The sequence below is a fragment of the Mixophyes fleayi genome, chromosome 1, assembly GCF_038048845.1.
Source record: "Mixophyes fleayi isolate aMixFle1 chromosome 1, aMixFle1.hap1, whole genome shotgun sequence".
Lineage (NCBI taxonomy): Eukaryota > Metazoa > Chordata > Amphibia > Anura > Limnodynastidae > Mixophyes > Mixophyes fleayi.
Genome location: NC_134402.1, coordinates 200807039 through 200825770, shown reverse-complemented (window position 1 = coordinate 200825770; position 18732 = coordinate 200807039). Strand labels below are relative to the sequence as shown.

Genomic DNA, 18732 nt, shown 5'->3' with positions numbered 1-18732 from the left:
GCCGCACTAACCTCATCCGCTGCTGTCATATCATGGCTACCTTGGTCCCTTCTGGTCGTCTGCAACATTCCCGTTCCCCACACCTCCGTTTGTAAACAAACACATACTGTTTGTTCTGCTGCATGGGCGCGGCCATCTTGGATGCAGTCAGGTGATCATTCCAGACCAACCAGATTCAGAAACTGAACATGAACTGATCAGCCAATAGTTGTTTGGGACATCCTATTTAAACTAGGGATGTGCACCGGCCACTTTTCGTGTTTTGGGTTTTGGGTTTTGGGTTCTGATTACCTTCAGGTTTTGGGTTCTAATGGGTTTTGCCAAAACACCCCCCTCAGGGTTTTGGATTTTTTTTTTTTTTTTTTTTCACTCCTACGCTATTATTAGCCTCAATAACATTCATTTCCACTCATTTCCAGTCTATTCTAAACACCTCACACCTCACAATATTGTTTTTAGGCCAAAAGGTTGCACAGAGGTGGCTGGATGACTAAGCTAAGCGACACAAGTGGGCGGCACAAACACGTGGCCCATCTAGGAGTGGCACTGCAGTGGCAGACAGGATGGCAGTTTGAAAAGCTAGCCCCCAAAGAGCACATAATGCCAAAAAAAGAGGTGCAAGATGGAATTGTCCTTGGGTCCTCCCACCCACCCTTATGTTGGTGAAATAGGACATGCGCACTTTAACAAACCAATAATTTCAGCAACAGGGCCTACAAAACTGTGGCTGAAATGATTGGTTCGTTTGGACCCCCACAAAACACGCTGGCAAAGAAAAAAAAGAGGTGCAAGATGGAATTGTCCTTGGGTCCTCCCACCCACCCGTATGTTGGTGAAATCGGATATGCGCACCTTAACAAACCAATAATTTCAGCGACAGGGCCTACAAAACTGTGGCTGAAATGATTGGTTCGTTTGGACACCCACAAAAAACGCTGGCAAAGAAAAAAAAGAGGTGCAAGATGGAATTGTCCTTGGGTCCTCCCACCCACCCGTATGTTGGTGAAATCGGATATGCGCACCTTAACAAACCAATCATTTCAGCGACAGGGCCTACCAAACTACTGTGGCTGAAATGATTGGTTTGTTTGGGCCCCCACACAAAAAAAGCTATTCATCTCTCCCTGTATAAAGTAAATTGGCTCTACTGAGGCAAGATGTCATCCTCATCCTCATCCTCTGATTCCTCGCCCCTTTCAGTGTGTACTTCCTAATCCTCACACATTATCAATTCGTCCCCGCTGGACTCCACAATCACAGCTCCCTCTGTAGTCTCTGGAGGCCATTGCTGGTCTTCATTGAAGAATTGATAATTCATTTTGATGAACATCATCTTCTCAACATATTGCGGAAGCAACCTCCTTCGCCGCTCACTGACCAGGTTAACCGCTGCACTAAAAACTCTTTCGGAGTACACACTGGAGGGGGGACAACTCAGGTAAAATAGAGCCAGTTTGTACAGGGGCTTCCAAACTGCCTTTTTTTCCTGCCAGTACAAGTAAGGACTGTCGGACATGTCTACTTGGATGCTGTCAGCAAAGTAATCCTCCACCTTTTTTCAATGGTGACAGAATCCAATGCAGCGACAGTAGACATGTCAGCAATCGTTGGCAGGTTCTTCTGTCCGGACCAGCGGGTCGTTTAGGAAATCTCAGCTGTTTCCTCGCAGCCACAGGTGTGGAAGAAAATGAAGGAGGAGCTGTTGCAATGTCACAGTCCTCTTCAGATGACAATCTCCTGATCAGCAGGTCTTTGCACCGCTGTAGACTTGTGTCCGCCGGAAACAGAGACACAACATACGCTTTAAACCGAGGATCGAGCACGGTGGCCAGAATGTATTCCTCTGACTTTAAAACACTGACCACCCTCGGATCCTGGCAAAGCGTACGAAGGGCTTCATCCACAAGAGCTACATGCTTTGTGGAATCGCAATGCTTTACCAGCTCCTCCCTCACTTTCTCCAGCTGCTTCTGCAACAGCCTGATCAGGGGAATCACCTGACTCAAGCTGGCAGTGTCGGAACTGACTTCTCGTGTGGCAAGTTCAAACGGCTGGAGAACCTTGCACAACACGGATATCAGTCTCCACTGCGATTGACTCAGGCACATCCCCACTCCTTTGCCTATGTCGTAGGTGGCTGTGTAGGCTTGAATGGCCTTTTGCTGCTCCTCCATCCTCTGCAGCACATAGAGGGTGGAGTTCCAGCGCGTCACAACCTCTTGTTTGAGGTGATGGCAGGGCAGGTTCAGCCTTTTTTGATGGTGCTCCAGTCTTCGGTAGGCAGTAGCCGAATGGCAAAAGTGTCCCGCAATTTTGCGGGCCACCGCAAGCATATCCTGCACACCCCTGTTACTTTTAAGATAATACTGCACCACCAAATATATTGTGTGGGCAAAACATGGCACGTGCTGGAAATTGCCCATATGTAATGCCCGCACAATGTTACTGGCGTTGTCCGATACCACAAATCCCCAGGAGAATGTAAGTGGGGTAAGCCACTGCGAGATGATTTCCCTCAGTTTCTCTAAGAGGTTGTCGGCGTTGTGCCTCTTACTGAAACCGGTGATACACAACGTTGCCTGCCTTGGAACGAGCAGGCGTTTCGGAGATGCTGCTACTGATGCTGCTGTGGCTGCGGAAGGCGATGCATCTACCCAGTGGGCTGTCACAGTCACATAGTCCTTAGTTTGCCCTGAACCACTTGTCCACATGTCCGTGGTTAATTGGACAGTGGGTACAACCGCATTTTCCAGAGCACTGAGGACACTTTTTCGTACTTCTCTGTACATCCCGGGTATCGCCTGCCTAGTGAAGTGGAATCTAGACGGATTTGGTACCGGGGACACAATACCTCCATCAACCTTCTAAATCCTACTCCACTGATGGCGGACACCGGACGCACGTCTAACTCCAACATAGCTGTCAAGGCTGCAGTTATCCGCTTTGCTATAGGATGACTGCTGTCGTACTTCGTGCTCATGACAAATGCATGTTGTACGGTCAATTGCCTAGTGAAAGACGTAGCGGTCTTACAACTTCCCCTCTGGGAAGATGATCGACTCCCAGCAGCAACAGCAGCAGCGGCAGTAGTTGTAGGCGTACTGCTGCAGGATCCTCGGGAAGAATCCCGGATTGAAGAGGACTCAGTCATGCCCGTTACATGGCCCGCAGGACTATCTCCGATCCAGATCGAGGAGGAAATTGACGAGGAGGGTGTTGCTGGTTTGGATACAATGGCACCAAGGGATTTAGGTGTCCCTGGACTGCTGACGGTCCTAGCCGCAGTTCCTGAACTAAACCCAGATTTATGAAGGTTCTTCAGGTGAGGTATAAGGGAGGATGTCCCTAGGTGGCCAAGATCCTTACCCCTGCTTATTGCAGCTTTACATAAGGTACATATGGCAATACATTTGTTGTCCGGATTGGGATAGAAATAATTCCAGACCGAAGAGGTGGATTTATTGGTCTTCTGACCAGGCATGACAATGGGCTTTTTCATCCCATGGACAACAACTGTTTCCCCCCCTGGTGCCTCATTTAAGAAAACCAAATCAGCATCCTCCTCATCAAGTCCCTCCTCAGCGCCAGCTACATCAATATCCTCCTCCTGGTGTACAACATTGACACCTTCATTATCAAAATCTGTAACTGCACTGTGGGTGATCCTTCCAGCATATGCAGAGGGCATGCTGCAAATGGTGGAAGGAGCCACCTCTTCCTGTACAGTGATGGGCAGGTCAGGCTTCGCAACCACCAACACCCTTGGACTCGCCTTGGGGATTTGTGATGCCATGTCTTTAGAAGGCAGAGTTGTTTGCTGTGTTGTTGATGACAGCATAACTCTCTTAAATTTTTTGTAGGGGGGGAGGAGGAGGGCTTTGATCGTTGTGTGAAGCTGAACCACTAGTCATGAACACGGGCCAGGGCCTAAGCCGTTCCTTGCCACTCCGTGTCGTAAATGGCATATTGGCAAGTTTACGTTTCTCCTCAGATTATTTCAATTTCTTGTGACCTTTGGCTTTTTGGATTTTACATGCCTTCTACTATAACATTGGGCATCGGCCTTGGCAGACGACGTTGATGGCATTTCATCGTCTATGTCATGACTAGTGGCAGCAGCTTCATCATTAGGAGGAAGTGGTTCTTGATCTTTCCCTACTTTTATCCTCCAAATTTTTGTACTCCATTATATGCAGCACAAGAGAGTGTACCCCTAAACCACACACACCCGGCAAAGGCTTTAAAAATTATATGCGGCACAGGACAGTACCACTGGACTGGAGTTATATAGCAGTACCACTGGACTTATACTGCAGGATCAGTGAACTTAGTTATATAGCAGTACCACTGGACATATACTGCAAGATCAGTGAACTTTGTTATATAGCAGTAGCACTGGACTTATACTGCAGGATCAGTGAACACCCCCGAACTGAGTAACAAGAATCGCTGGGGTTATGTGAAATACACTACCTAGTAAAAACTGGGGAGTGATTCTTGATTGAAATAAGAAGCAATGAGTATAGGTGAAACAAAACGCCAACGCTTCTTGGCTTTTTCAAGGTAAAAGTCTGAAAGCTGTTTTCAATCCAAGCTCCAATGCCCGAGTGAAGATGGCGGCGGGCAGCGGGGAATAATATTAATCCGGATCTCGCGAGATCCGACGGGGGGATGATGACGTTTTGCCTCATTCTGAGTTTTGCGTCGAGCGGGAATCCCCGAACAGTGCTCGGATCCGGGCTCGGATCGGCACTGTTTGGGGGTGTTCGGATTTTGGGAATCCGAGCCCGCTCAACCCTAATTTAAACCTGCTGCTGTGTTCTGTTCATTGACAGAACACCACACTTCTCTCCAGAGGATAGTTCTTGGCTCCTGGTTCCAGTGTTCCTGTCTGCATAACTAAAGTGCAGTGTTCCTGTCTGCATAACTAAAGTGCAGTGTTCCTGTCTGCATAACTAAAGTGCAGTGTTCCTGTCTGCATAACTAAAGTGCAGTGTTCCTGTGAGTATTTCCAGACTGCTCATTCCCCTGCTATATTCTACATTCAGCAAGAGCAGGAAGATCATCCAGGCTGCTAGTTTCTGTTTCAGTCCTGCTCCAGCTAGGCCCAAGGGTCCCGAATCGGATCAAGAAATTCAGACGACCGTGATAAGCTGGCACTGTATTTAAGACCCTTTTTAAGGCCTTTTAGTGGCACTTGGTTAACTAGTTACGCCCTCCCCTTAATGATATGGTAAATTATAAATTAAAGGTTATAGCAATATTCTCTCCACTGCATGGTGTTGTGTCAATTATTATTGTAACCCCCTGTCACTGTGTGTATTGTGTGGTGCAAAGGGTACACAGTGCACCTCCTTCTCAAACCCTGGCTAGCTGATGGGCATGGGTGTAGATGATCAGGGGGTCCCTGTACATGCAGGTGTTTCTCTATAGTTAGTGGGACACAGGGGATGTCACTTTGGTGCAGTGTAATAGAAGTCACAATAATTTGGGCGCCAGACCATCTCTATAACAAACTCACCTCTTTATTTACACTCCTCTTCCTCCAGCACGATAATCATAGTGGTTGCAGCAATAAAGAAATATATGTACAGCTCCTTACTCTCTCCAGCACAGTTCTTAATGAGCAATACGAATATGGTTGCAAATATATCTTATTACTCCTCCTGCACAGTTCTTAATGTTATCCAGATGTTATATAACATAAATCATAGGTCTTTCTTACACTCCATACTCACTGCAGATCACCCTTTCTGCAGGGGCACTCACTTGGATGCTAATAGGCAGGCAGCCTCTCCTCCATGCAGCTCTGACACACTCTGTGTACCTCTCAACTGCAGCTCATCCCTCCTCTGCGGGGAGGATGTCTCCTGTGCTCTGACACGTCACTCTGTGTTCTCTCAGCCTCAGGATCTGACACTACACCTACCTTGCCTCTTGTAGCAGCCCTCACTCCAGGGCCTCTTCCATGTGAAGTGTCCCCCTCTCTCTTGGGTTATCTATAGTGGCATGGAGTGCTCCCCCTCATCCAGGGCACACATTCCTTGCCCTGGCTCAGTCACCACGCTCAGACAGCCAGGCAATGCTGGGGGAGCCTGTGAGCTTCCACCCCAGGTCCCCAGCTACCATCTCTCTCCTCTTGTGTCTCCTCTCTATCCCCTTTCCCCCTTGCTCACAGCCCCTCCTTCCTCTCACTCAGTCTCACAGGCTGGGCTGGGTTATCACCATGGTAACCAGTTTATGTAACTTTTTATAAACTTCTAGCTTACCCTCTAGGTGACCCCTCCTGTATTTACTGAAGTGCAGGGTTTTACTAGAACACCACTAGGGGGGTGTTACATTATGGGTGTCATTGTGGTGTGAAGTAAGGGGGGACAGGTGGACAGATAGCTTCCCTGACTAAGTGCATTTCCTACAAAGAGGAGTTAGTACAAATGTTTGCATAGTGATGGAACAGTTTTTCTTGATACCTTAATCAGTAAATCTAGTCTAGATTAGATAGTGCTGATACCTGCAATAACCTGTGCTTGCCTATGTATAGATTCCCAAAATCCTGGCATGGACCCAAGGCCAGTGCTGGGATGTTTGGTTCCTCCCCTGCAAAATTTGGGGGGCCCAGTGTTGCAAATGGGAGCAGGGTACCAGAATGCCAATGGGGCTTACTGCAAGAGTAAGCTCTGCACATGGTGGTGGATAGGGCAAAGGAAGTGGGATTTTGTGACATCATTGCACCTGTCTTCCTCATTCATTTGCATGGGATCGGGTTCAAATCCTATCTGTTTAAGGGGAGGTAATGTTGGCTATGCACCAAGATCTTTTCCTGTGCTGCTAGCTGGTGGGTGTGGGGTGGCAGTTCAGTATGGAACTGCTTCATGAAAACATATGTAACTGAAAAAATCTATTAATACAAGAGCATATTAATTTAGACATATTCAACAATATGTTATATAAGTGATATTTTATATATTTTCTGCTGTACAGTATAACAGTATTATACATAATATAATACGTTAGCTGTGTTTTTTTTTACCACATAAATGTATCTGTTACCGCACAAAAAAGGTATACTCCAACCCATGAAAATCTTGCATGTTTTGTTCTGTAATATTTTCCATTCCCAAGTGTATATTATATTAAACCTTTTATATCTCAGAAAAGTAGTGAATTTGCTGCTGAGCATGCATTTTTTGCTATGGAAACTAGTTTCACTGTTGTGTTTGTTTAAATTAGAGATGGGCGGGCTCGGTTCCCCAAGATCTGAACCCGCCCGAACTTTGCCTATCCGAGTACCGAGCCGAGCAGGCACGGTACTCTCCCGCCCGTTCGGAATGGAAATCGAGGCAAAACGTCATTGTGACGTCGTCAGATCTCGGGGCTCGGTTCTCGCGATATTTGAAATGCCTAAATACCCACTTATACAGCAATCCATCGCCATTTGACAGAGGGAGAGAGCAGGGTTAGGTTACAGGCTGTATTAGAGGAGGGACAGAGCAATAATTGTATACCTTATTCTTTCAATTATTATTACAATTCTGCTACCAATTCTATTAGCAATTGTTAGAGCAGGAAGAGAGGAGAATAGAGGAGGCATTTTTTTCAATATTTTGCACTACAAGTGCTTTGGGGTGTCCCATATTCCCCAGTGTGAAACAATAACTTTTCTGGCTGCCAAAAGTCATATTTAGCAGCAGTATCTATACAATATTTTGCACTGCAAGTGCTTTGGGTTGTCCCATATTCCCCAGTGTGAAACAATAATTGTTCTGTCTGCCAAAATTCATATTAAGCAGCAGTATCTATAGAATATTTTGCACTACAAGTGTTTTGGGGCGTCTCATATTCCCCAGTGTGAAACCAAAATTTTTCTGGTGTTGAAAGTCTTATGTAGCAGCACTATCTGTCAGGCGCCGCCCGTATCTTTTCAATAGAGAGCCTAGTTGCTAGGCAACCAGACGCGTCACTTCCAGCTATAGCTACTAACAGCGTTCCCGTTGCCTAGCAACAGGACGCAATACTGAGTGCTCTAGGCGCTTATGTATGACAGCGCATAGCGCTGACTTCTCATTGGCCCATAGGAGTATTTAACCCCTCCTGGCTCTCCCCTCCAGTTTCAGGTCCATTCCTGTCTCCAGTGTTTCCCTTAGTGTCCCTGTTATTTGCCTGTCTCCTGATTAATTGTCTGTCTGCCGGTGACCCTTGTGACTGCCTTTGACTACCCCTTTGGATCTTCCTTTGTACCGCTGCCAGAACGCTACCGACCCGGCTATCTATTTAATATTTTGCACTACAAGTGCTTTTGGCTCATTAAAATGGGTTCAAAGCACAAAAGAGCAGGATCAACAAGCAGGTGCTGGCACCAGTCCTGATGGTGGTCTTCCCTGTACGTTATCTGGTAAAGCCTATGTAAAAGTATATAGTCTTTTTAAATCAGGGAAAAAAACATACCCCCCAAAAAAATAAGTATAAGTGTAGGGTACAATCTATCCCCAAATAGGAAAGGGACTTGGGGCATTTATATATCACGTACAGTCTTGAAAGGCTGCTGTTTTGGCAATTTCTCAATAAGAGTAGGGTGTCATACACAGACTGACACATTATGTATTGTACAGTCTATACCGGCTGAATTTTTTACTATTTTCTACAAGTGGAGGGGGGCCTATAGAGACAGAAACCAAACTGGCTTTGTCCATTTCAATTTATATTGTACAGTCTATAACGGCTGATTTTTTTCTATTTTACTACTAGTGGAGAGGGGGGTCTGATGCAGACAGATACCAAACTGCCTTTGTCCATTTCTATTTATATTCTACAGTCTATAACGGCTGAATTGTTTTTTATTTTACTACTAGTGGAGAGGGGGGTCTGATGCAGACAGATACCAAACTGCCTTTGTCCATTTCTATTTAATGTACAGTCAATGCAGGCTGATTTTATTCTATTTAACTACAAGTGGAGGGTGTAATATACACCCAAAGACGATGGCTACTTTGCCAATAGTCAAAGATGGAGGGGAAGACACCAGGTTTGTCTGTATAATTTCCAAGCAAGTGTTAGAATTAAGGACGGCCTACCAGGGATTAAACTGTTTTTTTCATAATTTATTGGATTTAGAATTACCTCACTTGTCCAAGAAACTGGTGGAGCACTAAATTAGGCTATTTTAGACCAAAAAAATGGTATTTTTTACAAAAATAGCAAAACAAAACCAAACAAAACCAAAACCAAAACACGCAAGGGCGGTTTTGTCAAAACCAAAACACGAAGGTAATCCAGATCCAAAACCAAAACCAAAACCCGGGGGTCAGTGACCATTTCTTGTTTAAATATATATTTATATACATCCCTGCATACACTCCTGATGGGAAATTCAGGCCAAGAAAGACCACACCCATAGCCCGCCCAAACCAACTCCCATTACAGTCCTGGGATATTAAGAACTGTTGGCAAGTATGCATGCATTATAATTTAACAGTGTATTTGAAGGCTATGATTTTTTTAGTCTATATGTCCTCTTTGACTTGCAGCAGCATAGTATACAGTGTATTTTAAAAGCTATGTGACTACGAATTTCTATTTGCTGAAAAAAAAAAAAAAATTAAAATAAAAAGAAACAGTATAAAAATTTGCAAACAATAAGGATACAGTTCTTTAAATAGTAATTAATATCATTTTAACTTTCTAATATAATTTCTACAACTACTTTATATTTCAATCAGAAACTGCAGTCAACATTGGTTTCTCTTGTCGATTACTCTCGGATGACATGGATATTTTGGATGAAAAACAGATCTGGTAACACTTACCTCTTGTTAAATTTGTTAAGCTTTAAGTAATCAAAATGGAAGGTATGATTTGGTTTATATTGCTTTCCTCTTCCTTTAGTTTCTGTTGTTGTCTGCTGATAAGTGTGTTATAGTTAAGGATGATTGTAAGAGAGAGGCCCACATATTCAGAGAGCAAGGTAGCATATTTTAATAGCAGGGCAGCATGGGAACACAAACAAATTTAGGATTGTCTATGACCCCTCATATTTTGTCCACTAGAATAATCATTTCTTAACACAGTGATAAGAAATTAATTAAAATAAAGAGATTTAAAAAAAAAAATTAATTAACTTCGCTATTTGGTAAATCTCTTCAGCCGGGACAGCGGCTCTGATAAGAGCCTACTGCGGCGACTAGTCTATAGTAAATTGATCGCAGTTGCGATCATTTTAATGCCAGGTTCTAAGATGGCCTATGCAATGAAAGGAGGGGAAGGGGCACTAAACATGCCAGAGAGGGATCTTCTCTCCTGCGATGCTCTCCCCATAGAACAGAATGGCGTTAGCTTACAAGGTTTTCAGAGCTTGATAAATTGGTCCAAATTGCAGTCCCCATTGACAATGATAGGGGCTGCGATATTGTGCGGTAGTTTGTTTAATGCATATCTCTGATATCCTCTGCTTTAGGCTAATGTTGAATGGCCAATTAACTTCATTGTGCATAAGCCAAACAGAAAAAGATGTTTTTGCATGATCCAAGGCTTCATAAATAGGCCTCTATGTTATATAAATATAGCAATAGATCCCTAGTCAGGTTGGAGGAGAAATCTCATTTGCGACCTGCAAAATATTAAAGTGCGCCTATTTGTCCACTGTGAGCATTACAGTGCCCGTGCCCTGTTTCTGGTGTTTGGAAATAACCCTGTAAATCAAGCTGCACTTAACATCATGAATGCAGTGGACCTTTGTACAAAAGTAATGCTTGCCCTTCCCTTTTCACCCCACACAAAAAATAACCAAAAAATCAACTTTACATTTTTTTATTTAAATTTTTAAAAGAATAGATAAATTGTTTTGTGATGAATTGATGTATTATATGAAACTGCAAATAGTGGTGAAATCGGTAGATAAGGAAATATAGGCAGGAATGCATGTAAATTAACTATCGGCACATACATCAATATAGCATTTGAGACATAGCATATCTTCTTTTTATGAGCTTTTTCATTGGCAAAACATCTGCTGTCTCAGATATATTTAATGTGATTTTTAAACTGTGCTTAATGAAGAATCTGTTTTGCATTTTTTAATGTTTTTAGTAAATTAGTCTGTGCACTTGCATTTTCTAAAGTGAAACTTGCATTTTCAAAATCTAAAAATATAGGACAAGATTTGGTTTCTCCTAAAAATGTGGTACTTTTCAGAGAACATAAGCTTATATGCAAACCCATAAAACAAGAAAGACTTTGCTAAATGCACCCTCTACATCCCTACCAGTTCACTTATATAACCCTATCCCACAAATCAATACCATTTTTTTAAACTTCATTGGAAAAGTAAGTGCATTCGTGCACATAATGAGCACGTAATAAAGAAGTCTGATCAAACCAACTCCTCCTAAGACAGAGTAGAATTTTTTTCACACCCACCATAGAAACTGGTGCATTCACGCAAAATAGCCGCATGATGTCACAAAGGCCATTCTTAAATAACTTCTAATTTTGGAATTTCAAATTTTGTCTCTAATAATATTAGCTCCATATTTGTTGTTGTTATGTCACTGATAAAAAGTGAATATTTTGTTTAATGTTACTGCGTTTAAGAGGATCATAATTTCACTCTGTCTGTCAATGTTTAAAAAAAATTAATTGCATCGGTTTGACCATTGAAATGTGGCTGGTTCAAGCATCTTTAGTGCTGTACAATAGACATGGGGAAAAAACACTAACACAGCAACATATTTTGAGATGTAAGTAACTTCACCTAACATAAATTCTATTAAAGATTAATTAGTATATTTTAGTATTATGTTTTAAATTTAAACATATCTAATATGTATGGTATGTTTACACCATCAGTGATATCCTAGATGACTATTGGGAACACAACAATAATCTCTCAGGAAGTGGGCAGGATCTTCTGGATAACAGGATTTTCAGGAAACAGAGAGACAGTCTACAGGGGAGGAAAATGGCGATTGTAGTGAATGGAGACTTCCTGGTAAGTTACAGTTCTGATTTATGAGATCTCCCTTATTAGAATAGGAACATTACATCTAGGGGTAAATGTATCAAAGTGCGAGTTTGCCAGAGTGTTTAAATTGCGGCAAATCGCGGTTGTTTACCCGCGAGTTTTGAAAACAAAACCTAAAATGTATCAAGCTGCGATTTTGACACTGATGTTCAAAATCGCTGGCCATCTCTGGCGATTTTGGGCGATGTAAACACTCCCGAGATTAGCTAACTCTCCTGTGTTTGGCAAACTCTCCTATGTTGTAACAGTGAGTTGTAAACACATCACTGTCACACTGACCTGTCATACAGCTGTGAGGTCCCCCCGCTAAATAGAGCTTACACAAGTAACGTAGCTCATTGCACATGTGCTACACTACTTGCGTAAGCTCTATTTACAGTTTTAGGTGATTTCCCCACTAGCGTGTTAAAATCACATAATACAGTAGTTAGAGCTTGCGCAATGAACGTAAGTTCATTGCGTACCGGACCTCCTACTAGGTAGGAGGTGTTAGCATCGGGTCCAGAGTTTTTTTATTTTTCTGCAATCAACATTAAAGAGTCATGGGATGTACAAATATGGGGCCCTCTTGGCCGAAGCAAAGAAGACTTCTATCAACAAGGGGCCCCTTCTGGGTGAAGTCAAGAAGAGATTGCCCAAGCCAAAACTTTTGGAAGGTATAATTATTCTGGGGCTGGGGCAAGCAGAACTATTGGAAGGTATAATTAGTATGGGACTGGGGCAAGCACGGACCTTTTTGACCAGTAAGAAGACATCTTTGGTGAGTATTTGGGGTGTTTTTATTTTTATTAAATAGATGTGGTATAAATGAGAGTGGTTAGTGTGTTTATTGTGGGTTTTTTATTTTTAATAACTGTATGTGGTGTTTACTAGGGTGCGGTGGTTTATTTTACATTTTTTTGGTGGAACTACAGGTACCAGCAAGCCAGGGATGTCAGGGCATGTTGGCACTTGTGGTTCTCCAAGTGCCAACATGCCCTGGCTGCCGTGGGTATGCTGGTGCTTGTAGTTATACAAGCAGCAGCATGGCCACACTGTTTTTGGCAACATCGCTGGCTGGGACTTGTAGTTCCACAAAACAAAATGGCGTCAGTTAATTATTTTAACTCTTTTGCGCCATTATTACCCTACTACCCACAGCCCAGGGGTAGTAGGAAGAGACCTAGTGCTATCAGCACTGGGCTGGTTCTTTCTAGGGGGGGGGCCCGCTCATTTTTTTTAGGAGGACCCCACTCCCTAGGGAATCCAGCCCAGCACTGAACAGTCTAGGGTTGGTTAGTCATTATGGCAGGGGGACCCCTGCTGTGTGTTCCACTGCTATAGTGCCGCCAACCCTGGCTGGTTTTCCTAGTGCTGGTAAAGTGAAAATCGGGGGGACCCTATGCAAAATTTTTCCACGATTTTCACGGGACCAGCACTAGTCAGGCAGCACTAGGGTTATGCATGAATAGCGGGGGGACCTCACAGGGTTTTTTTTTTCAACTTTTATCTATTCTTTCACATTTTAACACTGCCAGGGCAGTGTAACAGTGATGTGTTTGTACAACACGCTGCTATCAAGCAGCGTGTTGTATCTGGCGTGTTTTGAAGCAAGCTCTCCTGAGTTTGCTTACTCGCAGCTTCATACATTGGAGACTTGTATAGCTGCAGTGGCAAACAGTCGGGAGTTTGATCTGTGGCGATTTTGCAAATAGCGATTTTGACAGAAGCAGAACTCTGGCGATTTTGCATGAAATCTCAGCTTCATACATCTGCGAGTTTCAACTCTCCTGAGAAAATCGCTGGATTTGCAAAATCGCACTTTGATACATTTACCCCCTAGTGTGGTTAGAAAAATTCCATAAACTATGGTTAGAGTGTGATCAAAATATACTACATCCGTCTGCCCACAATCACATCAAATGAGTCAAGTATTTGCGTCCCACATGAAAAAACAGCCAGTATTTTCCTTATGTGCAAAAATAAACTAATTTGCACCCCTTGTATTGTAACATCGTTATGTCCAGCAGAAAACTTAATCATTTTTTTGCATTACTTTCCTTAATGAATCAGGCCCAATGAGTCTCTTGCTTACTATGCTTCAATATACTGTATGGTGTTCCTTAGATTTTATCAGAAGAGTTGGATTAAGGCTTTGGGGGGGCACTTAAGAAGGGGGGGCTATCATTTTAGAAAAATACACGTGCAAAACTGTGTGTACTATTGTTAGGTGCAAGTAGCTCTCTCTTCATGAGCAGAGTAGTGTGAAGCGGAACAAACTAATCTTGCACTTGGACCAAATCCTAACTAAGAGAGGCAGTCACTCAAATTCGAGACTATCCCAATAGATTCAGGACAGTTGGCAGACTTTTCTGCTCTCTCCTACCTATTCTTGTCACTTTCACTATCTGTGGCTGCTGGTGTCTTTAGCTCAGTTGTTGCTTGTCTGGATCCTATTTTGAAATGTTGTGGCCCTATTTAAACCAAAGCACAGTCTACTACTACAGGAGACGGTACCCCCAACCCGATCTTATGACACCCCCCAACCAGCGCCAAAAAGAAAATAATACTATTCCTATTTAATAAATAAACCTATATCCCTATTTCAAACAGCTCCAGCAATGAGTTAATAGCATTTACATTTAATAAGTATAACTATTTCCCACAACTCTCCCCAACATTAAATAATTCATAGTCACATTTACTAAATAGCCCTCTTCCCCAAACTCAGCCCTACATTCAATTAATAGCTCTAAAACATCCCAGCATACATAGAAGGTCCCATCACCTCACCATTAAATTAATAGGCCTCACTATTAAATTAAAAGCCCTATAATCACCCCACAAATAAATTAATAGCACCACCATTAAATAATTAGCTCCCTTCCACACTCCACCATTAAATTAATAGTCCACTTTCTACCCACAATTACATTAAGATACTACATAATCCAGCAATAAATTAATAACACTTAGCCCTCCTCTCCAAACTCAGCGCCACATTTAATTAATAGCCCCAAACTACCCCTGCAGACAGGGCCAGACTGGGACTAAAAATCAGCCCTGGCATTTAAAGAACACAGGCCCATCCTGTTGTGGGCTCCACGCACTATATTGTTGCACACTGATGCTGACGTAGTGTGCGTTGCTGGTGCAGTACAACATGATGTAGTATAAGTGTGTGTGGGGGGTATTTATTTCTCCTAATGACCGTCAACATTACATTGTTAGCACCCCAATTACATCAATAAATACCATGAACATACATTATTAGTACCCAAATTACAGCAATAAATAATCCCCCACACACACTCATACTACATCAATACCCACCCATATTCCAACAACCTGCATTACCCCCCCCCTCCACATTACAGCAACCAGTATCACCCCCCACATTACAGCAATACCCTCTCCTACTTATTAGCAATGCTAAGCCCCAAACACTACAACATTGCCACTACCATGCCACCCCATACTACAGCAATACTACCAATTATACAGTCGCCACTGTAGGAAACCAATGTTTTGCTATTTTCAAATCTCCCACAAAATAGCAACAACAGAGTACTTACACATATATAGGTAACAGGTCCCCTTTACCCCTCAATTAAATAGTAATGGCAGAATTTTCATGAATCATTCCATATGAATTAAAATGGTTCCTGGGGAGGAACCAGCCACCAGGAAGCCAGGGGAAGTTTTGGGCCGGCCCATCTGGTCAACGGCCCTTCTGGAATTTGTCATAAGTGCCAGATGGCCAGTCCGACCCTGCCTGCAGATTAAAGGTCCCATTACTTCACCTTAAGTTAATGGCCCACTATTATATTAAATTAGCCCCACCATCACCATCAATATTCCACAGTGCCAGGTCTGGAGTTACATCTTAGATATATCAAAGCAAATGAAAAAGTTAAGATTAAGCAGTTCTTGCTAATTATATGGGTGTCTTGAAATGAAGGAGCTGCTCTGACATCAACTCTGCCCACCTATCATTCCAAGGTTTTGGTTATCAGCTTCATGTGCAAGCGGGAAAATACCATGGACCCGATTCATTAAGGCACAGAAAACCAACATATTGTGCATTTTGCAACAGAAAATACATCACTGGATACGTTCAATACATATGTGGAATATAAACTCTCAAAAGAACTCGCATAAAGAAATTCACTCTATCAGAAACCTGTTCTTCTGGTGGGTGAAGGGTAAAGATACTGTAAAGCTGAATTAGGCCACTCAGTTGATGCTAATGAGGTTATATCTTGTACTCCTTAAATCATATTGACCTCCCCTGGGTAAAAATGTGCGGAGCAAGTTGCAAATATATTCATTAATGACAAAACATTAAAAACAAAAAATGTTATTTGTTCCTGTTTATTTTTTTCCATAAAATACATTAATTATGATGCTATGAATGTCTACTGTATATACAGTGTACCTGGAACGGTGGTAATGGTTAATCCGATGCTTTTAATAACGACACTGAGTATAAAGACATATATAATCCGACTGCCATAAAAGCGACCTGCTTGAAATGCTGACTTACATTAATAGAGACACAGAACATATCCAAAAACACTACCTTGCAGACTGCAATCAATTTCCGAACTCCCTGCATGCCGGCACTTCCGATTTGACACACAAAACAGAGAGACATTCAGCTTTGTAAATTTAATGTAGGGATGTGCACCGGCCACTTTTGGTGTTTTGGGTTTTGGGTTCTGATTAGCTTGATTTTTAAGGTTCTGATATGTTTTGCCAAAACACCTGACGAAAGGTTTTGGTTCTGATTTAGGGTTTTGGGTTCTGATTTATTTTTAAAAAAGCATAAAAAGTGCTAAAACCAATTTTTTGGTTTGTTTTTCACTCCTACGCTATTATTAACCTCAATATCATTCAATAACAATCATTTCCACTAATTTCCAGTCTATTCTGAACACCTCACACCTCACAATATTGATTTTAGGCCAAAAGGTTGCACCGAGGTAGCTGGATGTCTTAGCTAAGCGACACAAGTGGGCGGCACAAACACGTGGGCCATCTAGTAGTGGCACTGCAGTGCACTGCAAGCTTGAATGACCTTTTGCTGCTCCTCCATCCTCTGCAGCATATAGAGGGTGGAGTTCTAGCGTGTCACTACCTCTTGTTTTCGTTGATGACAGGGCATTTTCATTCTTTTTTTATTTGGCAGTAACATTGAACATAGTTTTATATCTGATACTAATATTTCTGGACTGCAAGAAGAGTGAACGTATTTTAATTGAGCAGTACTAATATTTCTGGACTGCAACAACAGTGAACGTAGGTAAATGTAGCAGTACTAATATTTCTGGACTGCAACAACAGTGAACGTAGGTAAATGTAGCAGTACTAATATTTCTGGACTGCATCAACAGTGAACGTATTTTAATTTAGCAGTAATAATATTTCTGGACTGCAAGAAGAGTGAACGTATTTTAATTGACCAGTACTAATATTTCTGGACTGCAACAACAGTGAACGTAGGTAAATGTAGCAGTACTAATATTTCTGGACTGCAACAACAGTGAAAGTAGGTAAATTGAGCAGTACTAATATTTCTGGACTGCAACAACAGTGAACGTATTTTAATTTAGCAGTAATAATATTTCTGGACTGCAAGAAGAGTGAATGTATTTTAATTGACCAGTACTAATATTTCTGGACTGCAACAACAGTGAACGTATTTTAATTTAGCAGTAATAATATTTCTGGACTGCAAGAAGAGTGAATGTATTTTAATTGACCAGTACTAATATTTCTGGACTGCAACAACAGTGAACGTAGGTATTGTAGTACTAATATTTCTGGACTGCAACAATATATTGCTCTAGAATTTTTTTTTATACTTTTTAAATAATTTTTTTATATTTTTTTGTAATTATTTTTGTATAATTTTTTTTTATTTTTTGTAAATTTTTTTATGATTTTTTAACATTTTAAAAATAACTATGGACTTAGCAGAACAAAGCACAGGACTAAAGCACCACTGGACTCAGCAGGACAGAGCAATGGCCAAAGCACCACTGGACTCAGCAGGACAGAGCACAGGACAAAAGCACCACTGGACTCAGCAGGACAGAGCACAGGACAAAAGCACCACTGGACCCAGCAAGACAGAGCACTGGCCAAAGCACCACTGGACTCAGCAGCACAGAGCACAGGACTAAAGCACCACTCAACAGGACAGAGCACAGGAGAAACTAACTAACCACTGGACACAGGAGCACCACTACACTATCTACAACCTTCCTCTTCCCTGATCTCAGCCCGAATGAAGATGGCGGACGCAAGCGGGGAATTTATGCAATCTGAGTCTCGCGAGATCCGACGCGAGACGTGGACGTCAGAGCCTCGTTTTCATTTTTTTGCCCGCCGGAAATATCCGAACAGTACTCGGATCCCGTTCGGATCCGCACTGTTCGGGTGGGCTCGGATGAGTGGAATCCGAGCCCGCTCATCCCTAATTTAATGCATCAAAGGCAGGACCCCACAACCTGACAGTTTATTTTAAGGGTTAGGGTTAAGCTTGCCACTTTAAATTCACCAGGCACCTCTCATCACCAGGCCAATACCATCCCTACAGTGAAGCATGGTGTTGGCAGCATCATGCTGTGGGGATGTTTTTCACTGGCAGGAACTGGGAGACTAGTCAGGATAGAGGGAAAGATGAATGCAGCAATGTACAGAGACATCCTGGATGAAAACCTGCTACAGAG

At 42.5% G+C, this 18732-nt stretch overlaps 1 protein-coding gene across 1 annotated transcript in view; it reads left to right on the top strand.

Annotated features, from left to right (window-relative positions):
- Positions 1 to 18732, top strand: part of ATP8B3 (ATPase phospholipid transporting 8B3) — a 301811-nt gene that overhangs the window by 129612 nt on the left and 153467 nt on the right. The window contains exons 19-20 of the mRNA XM_075201547.1: positions 9717 to 9792; positions 11842 to 11983. Coding sequence (XP_075057648.1) covers positions 9717 to 9792; positions 11842 to 11983 — 218 coding nt within the window. The remainder of the gene's footprint in view (positions 1 to 9716; positions 9793 to 11841; positions 11984 to 18732) is intronic.